The sequence below is a fragment of the Coccinella septempunctata genome, chromosome 4 (assembly GCF_907165205.1).
Source record: "Coccinella septempunctata chromosome 4, icCocSept1.1, whole genome shotgun sequence".
NCBI lineage: Eukaryota > Metazoa > Arthropoda > Insecta > Coleoptera > Coccinellidae > Coccinella > Coccinella septempunctata.
Window position 1 is genome coordinate 38,087,971 of NC_058192.1, and position 16,092 is coordinate 38,104,062.

The window sequence follows — 16,092 nt, forward strand, 5'->3', positions numbered from 1 at the left end:
GGTGAATGTCTGTATATTTTATTTTCGAGCTGACCATCACTTAATTTTTCACATTTTCTTTTTCAAGAAATTGATATCGGCTCATAAACAACGACTTGATAGCGAAAACCACTATTTACGAATAGCAACATCGGAGAGGGACCGCTTGATACAAGACATTCGAGAGAGTAATAAAAGGATGAAAGAAATTGAAGAGAAGAATGTCGAAAAAAAACGAGAGGTAAAAAGAAGTATGGAAAGAATGGATAAAATGAAGAAAGAAACATTTTGGGACGAGGAAGCTCTTAAAGCTTGGGAAGAATCTTTAAAGAAAAGACATGATGACAATAATCAATTGATAAAATTTTCAAAACAAGATGAAAAAAAATTTTTAGAACTAGAAGCTAAAAGGGCCAGTTTACAGATAGAATATATGCAGAGGCAAAAAACTGTGGCAAAAATGGTTAATGATCTCATCAATTATGAGTCGATATTAGAGAGAACAGGTGAAATGTTTTGGTATTATTATTCAGAGCGTTTAAAATATTTTGTGTCAAGTAGGCTATAAAACTTTAAACCCCCCATAATCTAGGTGAATAATTTTATGCTGATTTATCGCTCGTTTATTTAGGAGAAATTACACAATTCCATTGTTTACTTGACGAGGAATATGAACGTTGAATCATGATTATTGTCTTTAATTTTTTTTTTTCGATTGTTCCTAGGTAAAACTATACAAACACAAGTAGCTGAAAGAAATTCTCTTGTTATGCAGTGGAAAGAAACGGTCAAAATTCTTCATCAGAGAGATGATGCTATTTCTTCACACCAAGATAAATCACTTAATACTATGGAACTTATAGAGAGAGAAAAAGAATCTTTGAAGAATGAAGAGAATTTACTCAATATAGAGAAGAATAATAACAGAGAGATAGAGAGAGATAATGAAGATCTTAATTCTCAGTATTCAAAATTTCAAAGGGATTTGGATAAAGTTATTCAGTATGTTCTGTTTCTCAATAGTGAGGTGAGTCATAGATCAACTCAAAAATATAGATGAAGCAATCTATAGTGACTTTAACAAGTCAGTTGAGACTAAGATGTCTAAAACTCTGGTGTATTCACTGATTCGATTTTGTTTTTAATTTCGTGGGGATATGGGATCAGTTTAGTTTTTCCCACTGTAGGTAGCGCTGTTTAGAATTTGACAGAGCATTGTCATTTGTGATATTTGAAAATAATTTGCATACTTTCCTACGACGTACGAATATGTTGCATTTATAAGCGATTATTGGTGTGTGAAAATGTATTAGTTTCGAGAAAGGGATGTAGAACATTCATTTATTCAACATGTCGTTCAGTTTTCTGTATGGACAATCAAGAACTACAGCTAAGAATTCGGTGTTGTTGGAATTTGAGGCAGAACGCAGAACCAAATCAGATGAACGAACATTCGGGACCGATATACCTAAGTTTCATGGAAACTTCAGCAATATTTCAAAGAAACTGTATTGGAAATACGTAATGTGGATTGTGATCATGTATTGAGAATCAGAAATACATAAATCTATTCGAGTCTGTTACTTCAAATATTCTTCCTGAGTAGATATAGTGAAAATTCCCTTTCCGTCAACTGAATATATTGGACATTTGACCAATCAACTGTGTTTTATTAAAATCATATTGAATTACCCCCCTCACGAATTCAAGTTGTCAAACCGAAATCATCTTGAACAAGAACGTAAATCCTCCTTCGAACCCTTATTCGATAGTGTTGAAATATTGACAGATTTGATTTTACAACGGAAATTGAACTGTAAAGCATAAATATTCCTCAACAGCTGACAAAATGGACCAGTTCATATTTTGAACTCGTTGATCGTCATTCGATATCAACGCAAAACTGGCAAAACAAAATAAAACGAGAGAGTATCATTGGACTTCCTTCGGTAGAACAAGGCGCCGCCACGAAACTGATCCCATATCCCCGATTTTCTGAAATGTTGATGCTTGCCAAAAGTGACAAGTGCACACACCAGTGTTTTAGACATCTTAGTTGAGACAAATGGAAATGTAATGACATCGCGGCTTCGTAAGCGCAGATTACAATAATGTAATCCGGATTGGGCCACGTCACGTCACATGACCAAATCCGCCATGTTAGGACAAAAACGGAACTAATCGATAAAATATGTGACCACAATAAATTGTTTCCATTGTCTTGTCACTGCGTGAAGCAGTCTACTGTGACTTTGTCGAACATAGTGGCGACAATTGGGCTCTAAGCCTATCCACCCGCTATATTCTTGCTGAATTTGAATTTATTCATGAGGATATTTTAATTATTGTGAAATGATATATTAACATTCTCAATGAATAATTCAAGAACAATTTCGTTGATAGAAATGTTTTTTGATATTTTATATAATTATCATTGAAAACACCTACATATTCATAAGCTTGAAATTACACAATTATTCAAACTCCCACAAGCAGTTTCGAACGGGTTTCTAAAGAAATACAGCAGGTATGATATGAATATGTTACGGCTAAAGATAGGTGTGAACATAAACTTAAGATTAGCCGGCTAAACTTAGGTTTAGCTTCGGGTATTTGCTAATGTTAGTCTCTTCTATCTTGTTATGATAATAAATAGAGAGGAACTTTTAGACTTTTAATAACTGTCTTCTCTATATTATGACAACTATCAATCATATCATAATAACTAGATAACTTATATATGTATTACAACATATCTTTAGCCGGCTAAACTTAAGTGTAACCACAGGCCATAGGCTAAAAAAGAAAGAAGAAAAGTATTGGAAAGGCTTGAGGGGTGCCAATTTTCGACAATTAAAAATATGTAGAGAAATAGTAATGCAATCATACTATTAATGCAATGCATTTTTTGTATGTATTTCTGCTATTTTTAATACCAAAAAATTATTCTGTTAAGAAGTTGATAAATTGAAAATGAACATGAACGCCTGATGACAAAATTCGAGACGAAAATGCTACTTGTGTGAGAAAAAACTGTAGAGTTAATGCTTATCTTTCATTTTGTTATTATTCATAATTTGCGAGGTAATTGAATGAGCAAAAGGAGGGAATGATGCCACTAAATTCTTGATCAAAATATCAAAGGTCAAATTCTGGACAAATGTAAGTAGCAGTACCCAATCTTGCTTGCAGCCTTGAGGGTTGAATACTCAAAGGTCGAAGTGAATTTTAACCCCTTCTCAAGATAACTATAACTATATTCACCACATTGAAAATTTTGCGTAAAGATCTTGGTCTACACCCGTATAACAAGATCCAACAGCTGGAAGTTGATCCACTTTTTTATCGAGTTCAGTGATGAAGCTCATTTCTGGTTCAACGGCTACGTAAACAAGCAAAGTTGCTGTATATGGAATGTAAACAATACTCTGTTAATACTAAGTTCTGCAGGTTCCATTGCATTCTGAAAAATGCACTGTTTGGTGTGCTTTACACACTGCCTGGATGCATCATCGGTCCATATTTCTTTAAAAGCGATGCTGGAGATAATGTTACAGTGAATGGTGCTCGTTACAGATCGATGATCAATGATTTTATTCGTTTCAAAAATTGAATGGTATCGATCCAGTGTTTTGCTTCCAACAAGCTTCTGTTAGCGTTACAATTGATTTATCGAAGGAAAGATTTGGCGATAACATTATCTCGAGAAATGGTCCTAGCAGACCGTTTTTAGCAGACCATTCGACGGACCAGTGGCGTACAGCCAGAGGCTAAAATTTATATGAAAATAACGTTACAGCATGCAATAGATTGATAATATCTATTGATATCTCAGAGTTGTTGAAATTAGAGTGTAAGGATAGAAGGGGATGAAAAAAATTAATTTGTAAATTATTTCGAGGACTGGATGTTTTCATCCTAGAATATATGTATTTCACTATAACAAAAATTCGTAAGATCATAACCATATTTGGTATGAAGAACCGTTATATCGATGTGATTAACCACAAAAAAAAATCAGCGACTCAGATAGGGATTCAGGGAGTGATTATTCATCCCCCATATTTGAAAATTTTATAACACAGAAACTATTCGCCGGAGCATAACCATATTTGGTGTGTAGGATATTTATATCGATGTGATTAACCACACAAAAAATCAGCGACTAGCATAGGTATACCGGTAGTGATTATTCATCTCCCATATTTGAAAATTTTATAACACGGAAACTATTCGCCGGAGCATAACCATATTTAGTATTCAGGATCTTTATATCGATGTGATTAACCACAAAACCAAATATGGTTATGCTCCGGCGAATAGTTTCGTTGTTATAAAATTTTCAAATATGGGGGATGAATAATCACCCCCTGTATCCCTATGCGAATCGCTGATTTTTTTCTTGTGGTTAATCACATCGATATAACGATCCTTCATATCAAATATGGTTATGCTCTTACGAATTTTTGTTATAGTGAAACATATATATTCGAGGATGAAAACATCCAGTCCTCGAAATAATTTCCAAGATTAGTTTTTTTATCCCCTTCTATTGTTACACTCTAATTTCAACAACTCTGAGATCTCCATGCATTCTCTATTGATATCTATTGCATGCTGTAACGTAATTTTCATATAAATTTTAGCTTCCGGCTGTACGCCACTGTTCACCGCGTTCGGATGTTTCCGTCGAACGGTCTGCTAGAAACGCTCTGCTAGGTTCACACCGGTACATAACTCTTAATATTGATGAAATGAGGCCTGAATTACTCAAGAAAGTGGTCCAAAATTGGTCTGGTCGAATGCGGTTCCTCAGAGCTAGTCGTGGTGGACATAAGCCAGAAATTATTTTCAAAACTTAAATGTCATAAAATTATCTTTCAAATAAAAGAAAAATTGGCTTCAATCTTAATTTAAATGTGTTTTATTTCAATTTGAAGTTCTTTCACTTTAAAAAAACACCCATTACTTGTGGGAGTTTGAAGAATTTTGTAATTTCAAGCTATTCTTATGAATATTTTCAATCATAATTATCTATAATATCAAAATACATTTCTACCAATAAAATTATTCTTGAATTATTCATGATATCAATTTATTTATCTATTCTGGTTCAAAATAATCAAAACCTCCTTATAAATGAATTCAAACTCAGCAAGAATATGGCAGGTGGACGGGGCTTAGATCCCAATTGGTGTCACTATGTTTGATAAAATATGAGTGTGAAAACAGCAACGCTTTCTGCCAGCAACGGTTTCTTACGGGTGTACCGTAACTCATGATCCTGAATATGAAAATAATTCAGTGCGTTATGTTATGTTATGTGTCTGAAATTCGAGTGTCGGGCCGTAGGAACGCCACAAATGAACATAGTAATTTTCCGAATTTGAGTTGAGGGTGGCTCGATAAAATGCAGAAACGGCTTTGTCACCTGATGCGACTACTTTGTAGATGTTGAATATCATTGAAACCATTGATAATTATGAGTGAAATCGATTGTCGGGTCGTAGGAACGCTAGAAATGAACTTTGAAAATTCCCACAGGTGACATGAGGGTATGTCGATAAAATGCAAAAAAAGCTTTGTCACATGATGAGACTGCTTTGTGGATATTAAATATCATTGAAACAATTGATAATTATGAATGGAATCGATTGTCGGGCCGTAGGAACGCTAGAAATGAACTTTGAAAATTCCCACAGGTGACATGAGGGTATGTCGATAAAATGCAAAAACAGCTTTGTCACATGATGAGACTGCTTTGTAGATATTAAATATCCTTGAAACAATTGATAATTATGAATGGAATCGATTATCGGGCCGTAGGAACGCTAGAAATGTACTTTGAAAATTTCCACAGGTGGCATGAGGGTATGTCGATAAAATGCAAAAACGGCTTCGTCACGCAACATGGTTTGTTTTAATATGTTATATGTGATACAAACAATTGATAATTATAAATGGAATCGATTGTCGGGCCGTAGGAACGCTAGAAATGAACTTTGAAAATTTCCACAGGTGACATAAGGGTGTGTCGATAAAATGCAGACGGCTTTGTCACGTAACGGGATATTCTTTTATATGTTATATGGGGAACAGGCAATTGATAATTATGAACGGAATCGATTGTCGGGCTGTAGGAACGCTAGAAATGAACTTTGAAAACGTACCTTACCTGCTGAAATTTTCAAAGTTCATTTCTAGCGTTCCTACAGCTCGACAATCGATTCCATTAATAATTATCAATTGTTTCAATGATATTTACCATCTACGAAGTAGTCTCATCATATGACAAAGCTGTTTTTGCATTTTATCCTCATGTCACCTGTGAAAATTTTCAAAATTCATTTCTAGCGTTCCTACGGCCCAACAATCGATTCCATTCATAATTATCAATTGTTTGTATCACATATAACATATAAAAGAAAATCTCGTTACGTGAAAAAGCTGTTTTTGCATTTTATCGACACACCCTTATGTATCGATTGAAATTTATTCTGGGAGGATTCTGCATCTCTTCATAAACTTTTTAGGGTTTTCACTCCCGATCTCTGAAACAAAATCAATTAAAAATGAAATCAACGATTTGCTCCTGCGTAAATTCTTGCACTAATTTGTCAGGAGCAAACTAACTAGAGTCTATATCAGACTCCTTCATCAGACGAAAAATCTATTTTTGAAAATCTTCTGAATTGTGGCTTTTGTTTGACATTAATTGTCAACACACGGAAACAGAGACTGCATAGAAACGTTGATTCATTTAATTTTGAAATTACCGGATGACAGTTCCTTCTTTAGTAAATTGATCCAAATATGATCTATTCCTACCGAACAATTTGCCAAATTATTATCTTGATCTAATAGAATACACGCAGACTCTTTAATTTTTCGTTTAAAATGGTCTGGTTCCGTCATTAAAATTTTAGTGTTGTCCCAATCCATCATGTGGTCTCCCGTATTAGAACAAATATCTATTAGTATGTGTCTTTTTTCGGTATACGCTCGTTTCAAAATAATTCGAAAACTTTTTTAATGAAACATCTAGGAATGAAATTTTGTTATCCTGCTCTAATTCCATTGTAAATTTTATTGTAGGTTCTTTGTTGTTAATATGATCGAAAAAATTCTCTAGTTCATCTCTACCATGTTGCCAAATTACAAAAATATCGTCTACATATCGCCACCAAGTCTTTGGTTTTAGTGGGTATGTGTCTATATATTTTTGTTCGAAAGATTCCATGAATATGTTACTCATTACTGGTGATAAAGGAGAACCCATAGCCATACCAAATTTTTGTTTATAGAAAACATCATCTAATTGAAAATATGTGGAATTCAGGCAAACTTCTAATATCTCCATTATATCATCAATAGTCAATTTCGAATTTTCATAAATGGTTTTATCATTAATCAATTTTGTTCTCACTATTTCAAGAGTTTTATCAACTGGAACATTTGGAAAAAGATTTACTACATCAAAACTTACTAAGATGTCTGTTGCATTTAAATTAGAATTTCTTAATTTTTCAAGAAAGTGTTGAGTATTTTTCAAAAAACTAGTTGATTTTGCTGTTAATGGGTTCAAAAATTGTAATATATATTTAGCAAAATTTTGACAGGGGGATCCGAGTGAACTTACTATTGGTCTCAAAGGAATAAGAGGTTTATGTATTTTAGGTAGGCCGTATAAATGTGGGGGTTTGCTATAAGATGGTGTGATAAATTTCTTTTGAGCATATGTGAATTTTTTGGAATTTTTTGAAATAATTTTCTTCACTTTATTCTCTGTGAGAGAAGTTGGATCTTTTTTGATTTTGGAATATTTATCGGTATCATCAACAATTTCTAAAAGTTTTCTTTTATATTCACCTGAATCCATAATAACTGTTGCATTTCCTTTATCGACAGGTAGAATTTTAATGTTATTATCATTTTTCAATGAAGTTATAGTTTTATTCTCAATTTTATTTAGATTTGGTTTTATTTTAAAAGGTTTATCAAGTAACAATTTATTTAGTACTCTAAATTCATTCGATTTATCAAGCGGAAGTTTTTGGTCTGTTTTTTCAATAGCTGTTATTATATCTAATGTTGGAATGTTTTCTGGAGTTATAGCAAAATTGAGTCCTTTTGATAATATTAATTTTTCATTTTCATTCAAATTTCGTAAAGATAAGTTGATTACCGTTTTATTAATGAAGTTGTTACTGATTTTTGTATTGTTGAAATTTTGTTGGTTTTCTTTCATTAGTATATTAAATTTTTCGAAATTAGATCGTCTGCTCTTCTCATATTCATAGAAATACGAAATATTCACACAATGTAAAATATGTTCAAAGTCTTCCTCTGAAAGGTTACGGAAAAATTCTTCTTCTAACCTTAATATATTTTGTTGAAATCTTACCTTATTATATCTGAGAAAATTTATTCTTTCTCTTACCAACGCATAACCGAACTTGTTTTTAATCTTTTCCGAACCATTACTCCGAAATGGTAGCCTAATTCTCAGGAATTTTTGAATCAATCTATTATCTCTGCATCTACACATGAAGGTGAGACTGTTTTCCGTGTGGGATAGTTTTTTGTTTCAGAGATTGGGAGTGAAAACCCTAAAAAGTTTATGAAGACACCCTTATGTCACCTGTGGAAATTTTCAAAGTTCATTTCTTGCGTTCCTACGGCCCGGCAATCCATTCCATTCATAATTATCAATTGTTTCGATGATATTTAACATCTACAAAGTAGTCTCATCATGTGACAAAGCCGTTTTTGCAATTTATCGAGCCACTCTCAACTCAAATTCGAAAAATTACTATGTTCATTTGTGGCGTTCCTACGGCCTGACACTCGAATTTCAGACATTATTGTCCATTGTTCATTATATAGTCATCGAGGCTGAAGGACTTCGGTCGATGGCAATTAAAGAACAGTTATTATTATCATTATAATCATCGAATGTACGAAATCACATAATGCACTAAATTATTATCATACTCAGGATCATGACTTACGGTACACCCGTAAGAAACCGTTGCCGGCAGAAAGCGTTGCTGTTTTCACACTCGTTGATAAAATCACTGTATGCAGCGCCATACTAAACTCAAACATTATTTTGAATTGGGTGGTCAGGTGTTGTCGCCTTCAGGGCAAGCCGAATAGTGATCACCACAGAACACTAATGATCACTCGTGAATGATCGTGCTCTATGGATTGTCAGAGTTTGGCACAACTATAGTATAGATACAATATGTGACACAAGTAATGCCCGTCTGCCCTAACTTTCCAGGCTTAGTAAAGCCATTGAGTATATTTAAAACTGAATATCAATGGTAAAGCTTCGAAAGATCACGTTAGGATAAAAGTGAGTACTTATAATACAGGGTGGCCATTTGAAAACGAAACAGACGAGATTACAGACGAAATAAATTTTTTCGATAGAAATGCTCGGAGAGGTCGATTTCTGTTTCGAGGGGGACAACTTAAGATGTAGATGTAGGTTACGGACGCATAGCGCTTCAATTTTTGAATAGGGAAGATGGGGTGAGTGATACCTCATTTGAAAGGTATTTTTATACTGATTTCAGCACAGTAAATGTTTTTTCATTTTATGCATTAGTTTTCGAAATATTCATGCGTTAGTTAATTTTATCTCTTAAATTAATTTTTGGCTGTGAGTAGAGTCCCGACTCGGGACTCGTGTCCAGTCCCGAGTAACGTCATTCAATTCGGGACTGATATTCGGTCCCGAATGCAACGATGCAATGTAGTGGTGCAATGAAATTATTAAGCAGTGAAAGAAGTAGCGAAAAACTCAATTTTTAATACAAATCATAAGCTTTTACCCAGTCAAATAGAAAAAATGATTCATATTTCAATCGTGCATGTAGTTGAAGATGAATATGTTGTAACAGTATATTTTATTTTCAAATCATCACATTTATGAAGAGAAAAAAGGGCAATCTTGAAATGAAACATCTAAGGTGAACATTTTGAACACTACCTTTACCTTTTTGGCTAAATTTTCATACACTTAAAATAAAACTACATTTTATTGAAAAGCCGCAGCATTGTATAATTATTTCGTATAAAATATCATACATTTCACCAAATATATTTGGCAGCTTCCTTTCTCGATCACAGTTTTTTAGTCAAGAATGGCCGTAAGGAAGAGGTTCACGTCTGAATCAAAAATTACGTCTGGCAATTCCTCTGGATCAATTTACACTAAGCAATTCTCAACTTTCTCACCAGTTAGAATTGCATACTGTGCTACACCTTTCATTCTCAAATTCCAAGATAGTATTTTCTTCTGTCTTTTCAATCTTGATTGAGAAAAAGCCCTCTGCATTTTTTGATAAGGAATCACTCCTTGAATTTTGTGGCAACTATTCATAAATAATATTATACGATTCGCGAACATAACCTCAAAATCCTTTTACAATTGTCGGGACTGAACAAGGATCCCGAGTAAGGCCAAGAGACTTGTTTGGTTCCTAATTGAGTCATTTGAATTCGTCAGTCGGGACTGGACACAGATCCCGAGTCGGGACTCTAGTCACAGCCTTAATTTTTTGCGAATAATTGACATTTCGTGCTTCCGAAACACCAAAATTTCCGTACTTGTATTTGAAATTGCAAAACATCTACCACTGGGCAAATGAAGTCATACCGTACGTGTTAATGCTACTAGGGTCAGATGTTCGACTAGCTGTTTTATTCACTGAAATCATTCTCCAACTGTACGGTATCAGAACGATTTGAAGTATTAATCTAAGAAATAAGACTTTTCAAAGTAAAGTAAATAATTCATCAAAAACTCACATCAATTAATTAAATATTCAAATTGTTCACCATTAGCTTCCATACAATGAAATAAGTTTTGTTCGAAACGATGGCGCACATTTTGCAGCATTTCTGGAGTGATTTGACGACATTCGTTCACTATACGTCTTCTTAAATCTTCTATGGAATTGGGCTGTGTAGAGTAAATTTTACTCTTCAAGTGGCCCCAAAGAAAGACATCTACTGGTGACAGATCTGGCGATCTGGCTGGCCATTCAGTGGGACCCCTTCTTCCAATCCACCGATTTGGAAATCTTTGATCCAGATATTCTCGAACTGGTAAGGCGTAGTGTGGAGGAGCTCCATCCTGCTGAAACACAATCTGATCTTCCACATAATTTCCAGCATTGTTTTCAATAATTTCCGTCAAAATTGGATCAATGTGATTTTCCAAAAGTCCAAATACATATCTCCAGTAAGATTACCAGGTGAAAAGAACGGACCGACAATGTTGTCACCAAATATTCCAGCCCAAACATTGAGTTTTTGTGGTTGTTGAGTATAAACTTCGTGGAACAATCTCGGATTAGCATCGGCCCAATAACGACAATTGTGTCGTAATATGTACGTATTTAGACTTTTTGGACATTTCTATCGCTCAAGTGTTACCGCATGTTATTGGAAATACTGCAAATTATATCGAAGACAATTTAGATTGAGTTTCAGCAAGATTGAGCTCCTTCGCAATATGCTTTATTTGTTCGACATCTTGGTTAAAGATTTCTATGTCAGTGGATTGGAGGAAGGAAGCCACAGTCATGGTTGTTTTGAAGCTCAAAATGTCGATTTTTCACAAAAAAACACTACAAGTGCCATGAAAACACCACTTCATTTTCAAATACTCAGTTGAGAATATTTCGAGAACTAATGCATAAAATGAAAAAACAATTACTGTGCTGAAATCAGTATAAAAATACCTTTCAAATGAGGTATCACTCACCCCATCTGCCCTATTCAAAAATTGGGGGTGAGGGTTGTAGTAGCAAGGGTTGAAGCGCTATGCGTCCGTAACCTACATCTTAAGTTGTCCCCCTCGAAACAGAAATCGACCTGTCCGAGCATTTCTATCGAAAAAATTTATTTCGTCTGTAATCTCGTCTGTTTCGTTTTCAAATGGCCACCCTGTATATCTCCAAACAATTATTCGGAAATTGGAGAATTCATTTCGAAATTTTTATGTGAAATAGTGCTGATAAAATGGATTTGATGGATTTGAATATAATCGGGTAACGAAACCGATTGATGCTATTAAATTATACTAAAAGAAAGTGCAGCGACTCTGTCTATTCTTTAAAATCGAGAATTCGAGGACTGAAAATCAGATGAAGATTCGTGTTAGACCATTCCTTATTGAGAGGAATTTCGCAATCATGAAACAGCTAATTCGAATCTTTTTCTGATTTTTTCTTTAAAAAATACTCAAAAGTGTTTGTCTCGATTACTACAAGAATGTTCAAAATGTGCGTCACAATTTCCTTTTCAATTCAGTTTTTTTCCAAATCAATAACTATGCCGAAAAAACATATGGCGCTGAAACTTGCTTTCAGAGTGAGCAATCTATTCTCTGTTTGATAAGATAGTTTGTGAGGTGAGAAATTATTGTATCGAGGAGTTTGAATTTGCATCAAACTTGTCTGATAACATTTCATCATTGTAGGAAAATAGTATGAAGCGTCAAGTAACAAAAACTGCAAATGATCTGGAGACTGAGAGATGTAGAGCCAAAACGTTGAAGAAGGAAAGAGAAAATAAATTCAATGCCATTATAAATTTAGATAAAAAAATTGAGAACTTGAAAGAAAAATTTGAGAGCTTGAAGATTGCTAATATGAGTATATCAGAAAGATGTAAGCATTTGGAAAAATTGATTGAGTTTGAGGCTAAACAACATAATGTTTTCTTGAGTGATAGTGATAGACTATCGCAGACATTATTTCGCGTACAATCAAAACTTAGTGAACAAATTGAAATAAGTGGAAACAAGGAGCTGGAAATTGCTAATCTGGCGACTCTTGTTGATGGTCTTCAAAAGATGACAAAAGAGGCACAATCTAACGTGGATAAGCGAAAGGAGATAATTTATAATATGGTAAGTTTTTTGAAATAGTATTATTGTGCAAAATTAAGGGTATATATATATATACAGGGTGTGGCGTAATGAATGGATAATATGGAGCCTGCAGGTAGAGGACTCTATGGCGGTTCAGAAAAATATATTTTACGTTTAGTAAAAGTGCCTTAATTTTCGAGATATTCGAGATTTTCGAAAATTCAAGAAAATCACACCCTTCGCCACTCTTTTTGCTGCCAAGACTCCAAATGAAGGAATTTTTTCAAACTGTTTTTTAGATAGTATTCCTGGATAGATGCGCTATCGAATGTAAATTATTATTTTTGAGGCGCATGAATAGTTTTTCATAAATAAAAGAATTAACTGAAATTTTCCGTTTTGCTTATTTTTTTTCCTAAGTTCAACCCAGCGTGGTGTGAAAAATAATATGGTTACCTGAGTGCCAAAGCAAGAGAAAACATGCCTGTTTCACTGAGATTCTGAAATGGTATAACTCACTCTATTTTCAGCATTGAATACAAAATAAATTTCTATTACAATGAGTCAAGACTTTTTCTGTAATTTTTAGCGACTGAAATGAGACTTGCAAGCAGAATAAAGCAATTATTCATAAGAAGTTGTAGAGCATCTAGTACAGCTCCTGATGCACACTTTGAACACTATTTGTGAAACTCGATTCAATTAAACAATATTTCAAAATTGGTTTTTTGCCCTCGTATTCTTTCATTATTAAGCCCTATAGTTATAAAGTTAATAGCTGTTAAGCAAATTTCAAGTAACGAAGTGAATTTTAGCACTTTTGTAATTAAGAAAAAAAGTTGAAAATTAGGTAATTTTTATTACATTGAGTCGAGACCCTTGTTACAAAAATGCTGAGATTTAATTCAATGCATAACTTGAAATCAACTTGATAATTTGGGGTTAAATAATAAAAGAAAACGAGAAAAAATAACAATTTAAAAATATTGTTTCATTGAAAAAAGTTTCACAAATCACAAATGATGCTTAAATTGGCCACCATGAGTTCTGATACATGCTCTATGGTCTACACTTACTAATGAATCATAGCTCTATTGCATAGATATCAACAATTTTAAAATGAGCATCGTTTCATTGAATTAAATATCACAAAAGAATCTCTAAGAGGCCATTATGAGCTTCAGTAAATGCTTTATACCTTCTTATAGACGATTGCTTCATTCTGCTTGCATTTCTCATTTTAGATGCTAAAAATTTTAGAAACACTGTTCACATTAAACTAGGCCTCAACTGATTGCAATAGGAATTTATTTTGTAATAAATGCTGACAATACAGGGAGTTATACCATATCGGAATCTCAATGAAACCAGCATGTTTTATCTTGCATTTGCTTTTAGGTAAGCATATTATTTTTCACACCGCGCTAGGTTGAACTTATGAAAAAAAATTAGCAAAACGGAAAAGTTGAGTTAGATCTTTTTTTCATGAAGAACTATTCATGCGCCTCAAAAATAATGAATTACATTCGATAGATCATCTATCCAGGAATACTATCCAAAAAACAGTTTGAAAAAATTCCTTCATTTGGAGTCTTGCCTGCAAAACGAGTGGCGAAGGGTGTGATTTTCTTGAATTTTCGAAAAACTCCAATATCTCGAAAACCAAGGCACTTTTACTAAACGTAAAATATATTTCTCTGAACCGCCATAGAGTCCTCTACCCTCAGGCTCAATATTATCCATTCATTACGCCACACCCTGTATATATATACAATAGGTTAAATTTCTTGTGCTATATTTTATATATTTCAGGTGCAATTTTCTTGGCTTATATACGCCGAAACATATGTCGATTACAAGTTATAAAATCTGAATACCTGAAGTTTTATTGTGCTCTAAACCCAAGAAAATTGCACCTGAAATATATATATATATATATATATATATATATATATATATATATATATATATATATATATATATATATATATATATATATATATATATATATATATATAGCGGTACATATGGGGACGGTTTCGGAGATCGCGCGGTACATATGGGGACTTTCGGTACTTATTGGACCGGTCCCCATATGTTTTTAGATGCAGCGGTACTTATTGGGACCGGTCCCCATAAGTTTTCGTTAGTCTATCGGTACATATGAGGACCGTTTCAAAAATAGATACAACGGTAATTATTGGGACCAGTGTATATAAATTTGAATGTTCCATTTCATTATGAATTCCTCTATGATATAATTGTGGATAGCTCATTGATTTGTTCGACTGATAAGTATTTTATAGCTACATATTCTTATAAAAAGTGTGAAAATATGGTAAAAATGCAAAACTGAAATGAAACTCATCATATTAGTTGATAAGCAATTGAAAATAATTCTAAAATACCATGTTGCAACGAATTCAATTCAATTCACATGAGAATATAGGAAAACTTATACAACATATAAGAAAAATACTCAAATTTATTGAAAAATTATGTGAATGAAAATTCAGGAGTTGGTGAAATAATTTTTAATATATATATAAAATACATACCTATTAGTAAGAAACACGTTAGAATAATAACATATATAAAGAAAAAATAAAAACATAATTTGATATTATACATATATAGTCAAAATATTGGATATCCCATTATTTAATTCCCTCTCTTGATTTTTTCAGCTTTTCATTTTTGACCCAGGTTTTAATAGTGGCTACACTTGAAATACACCTGGATTTGTATTCATGACCTCGTGCATTTTTTGGAATGATGGCAATGTATTATTCATAATGTATTCTTTGAAGCCTTCTGAAGCTATTCGTTTCTCTTCTTCAGACCAACGCATCCTACGGCATTTGACATTAGAGGACGGAGCTGTAAAATATTATTTTCATGAACATTATGAACAAAATACCAGTTACATTCATACATCATTGTTTTTGAGATATGCAGTCTATTAAGCTAAAAAAATGAGGTCATTTTGATCGTATGTAAGTTTCGAAGTCTGAATAATATTGTCCGGAATAAATAGTTCTAATCTATAAAAATGAATGTGCCATTCATGTCGTCTTTTTTCGAGAAACTAGTAATGCCATCAACTCCATTCCTCTATCTCCTTTTGTTTTAGAGTTATAGGCCAAAATTGAAATTTGGTCATTATCTCCGTTCCTGTTTGTACTAGGATGTTGAAATGAAAACATTATACAGACACTTTT

The 16,092-nt window shown here is 33.4% G+C and overlaps 2 protein-coding genes across 4 annotated transcripts in view; both read left to right on the forward strand.

The window, feature by feature from the left end:
• Positions 1–16,092, forward strand: part of LOC123312503 — a 416,804-nt gene that overhangs the window by 69,834 nt on the left and 330,878 nt on the right. The window lies entirely within an intron of this gene.
• The window catches only part of LOC123312495 (coiled-coil domain-containing protein 39-like), a 74,647-nt gene that overhangs the window by 298 nt on the left and 58,257 nt on the right, over positions 1–16,092 (forward strand). For all 3 annotated transcript variants that reach the window (XM_044896948.1, XM_044896949.1, XM_044896951.1), the window contains exons 2-4: positions 68–485; positions 705–1,006; positions 12,479–12,910. In XM_044896948.1, the coding sequence (XP_044752883.1) occupies positions 68–485; positions 705–1,006; positions 12,479–12,910 (1,152 nt within the window). The remainder of the gene's footprint in view (positions 1–67; positions 486–704; positions 1,007–12,478; positions 12,911–16,092) is intronic.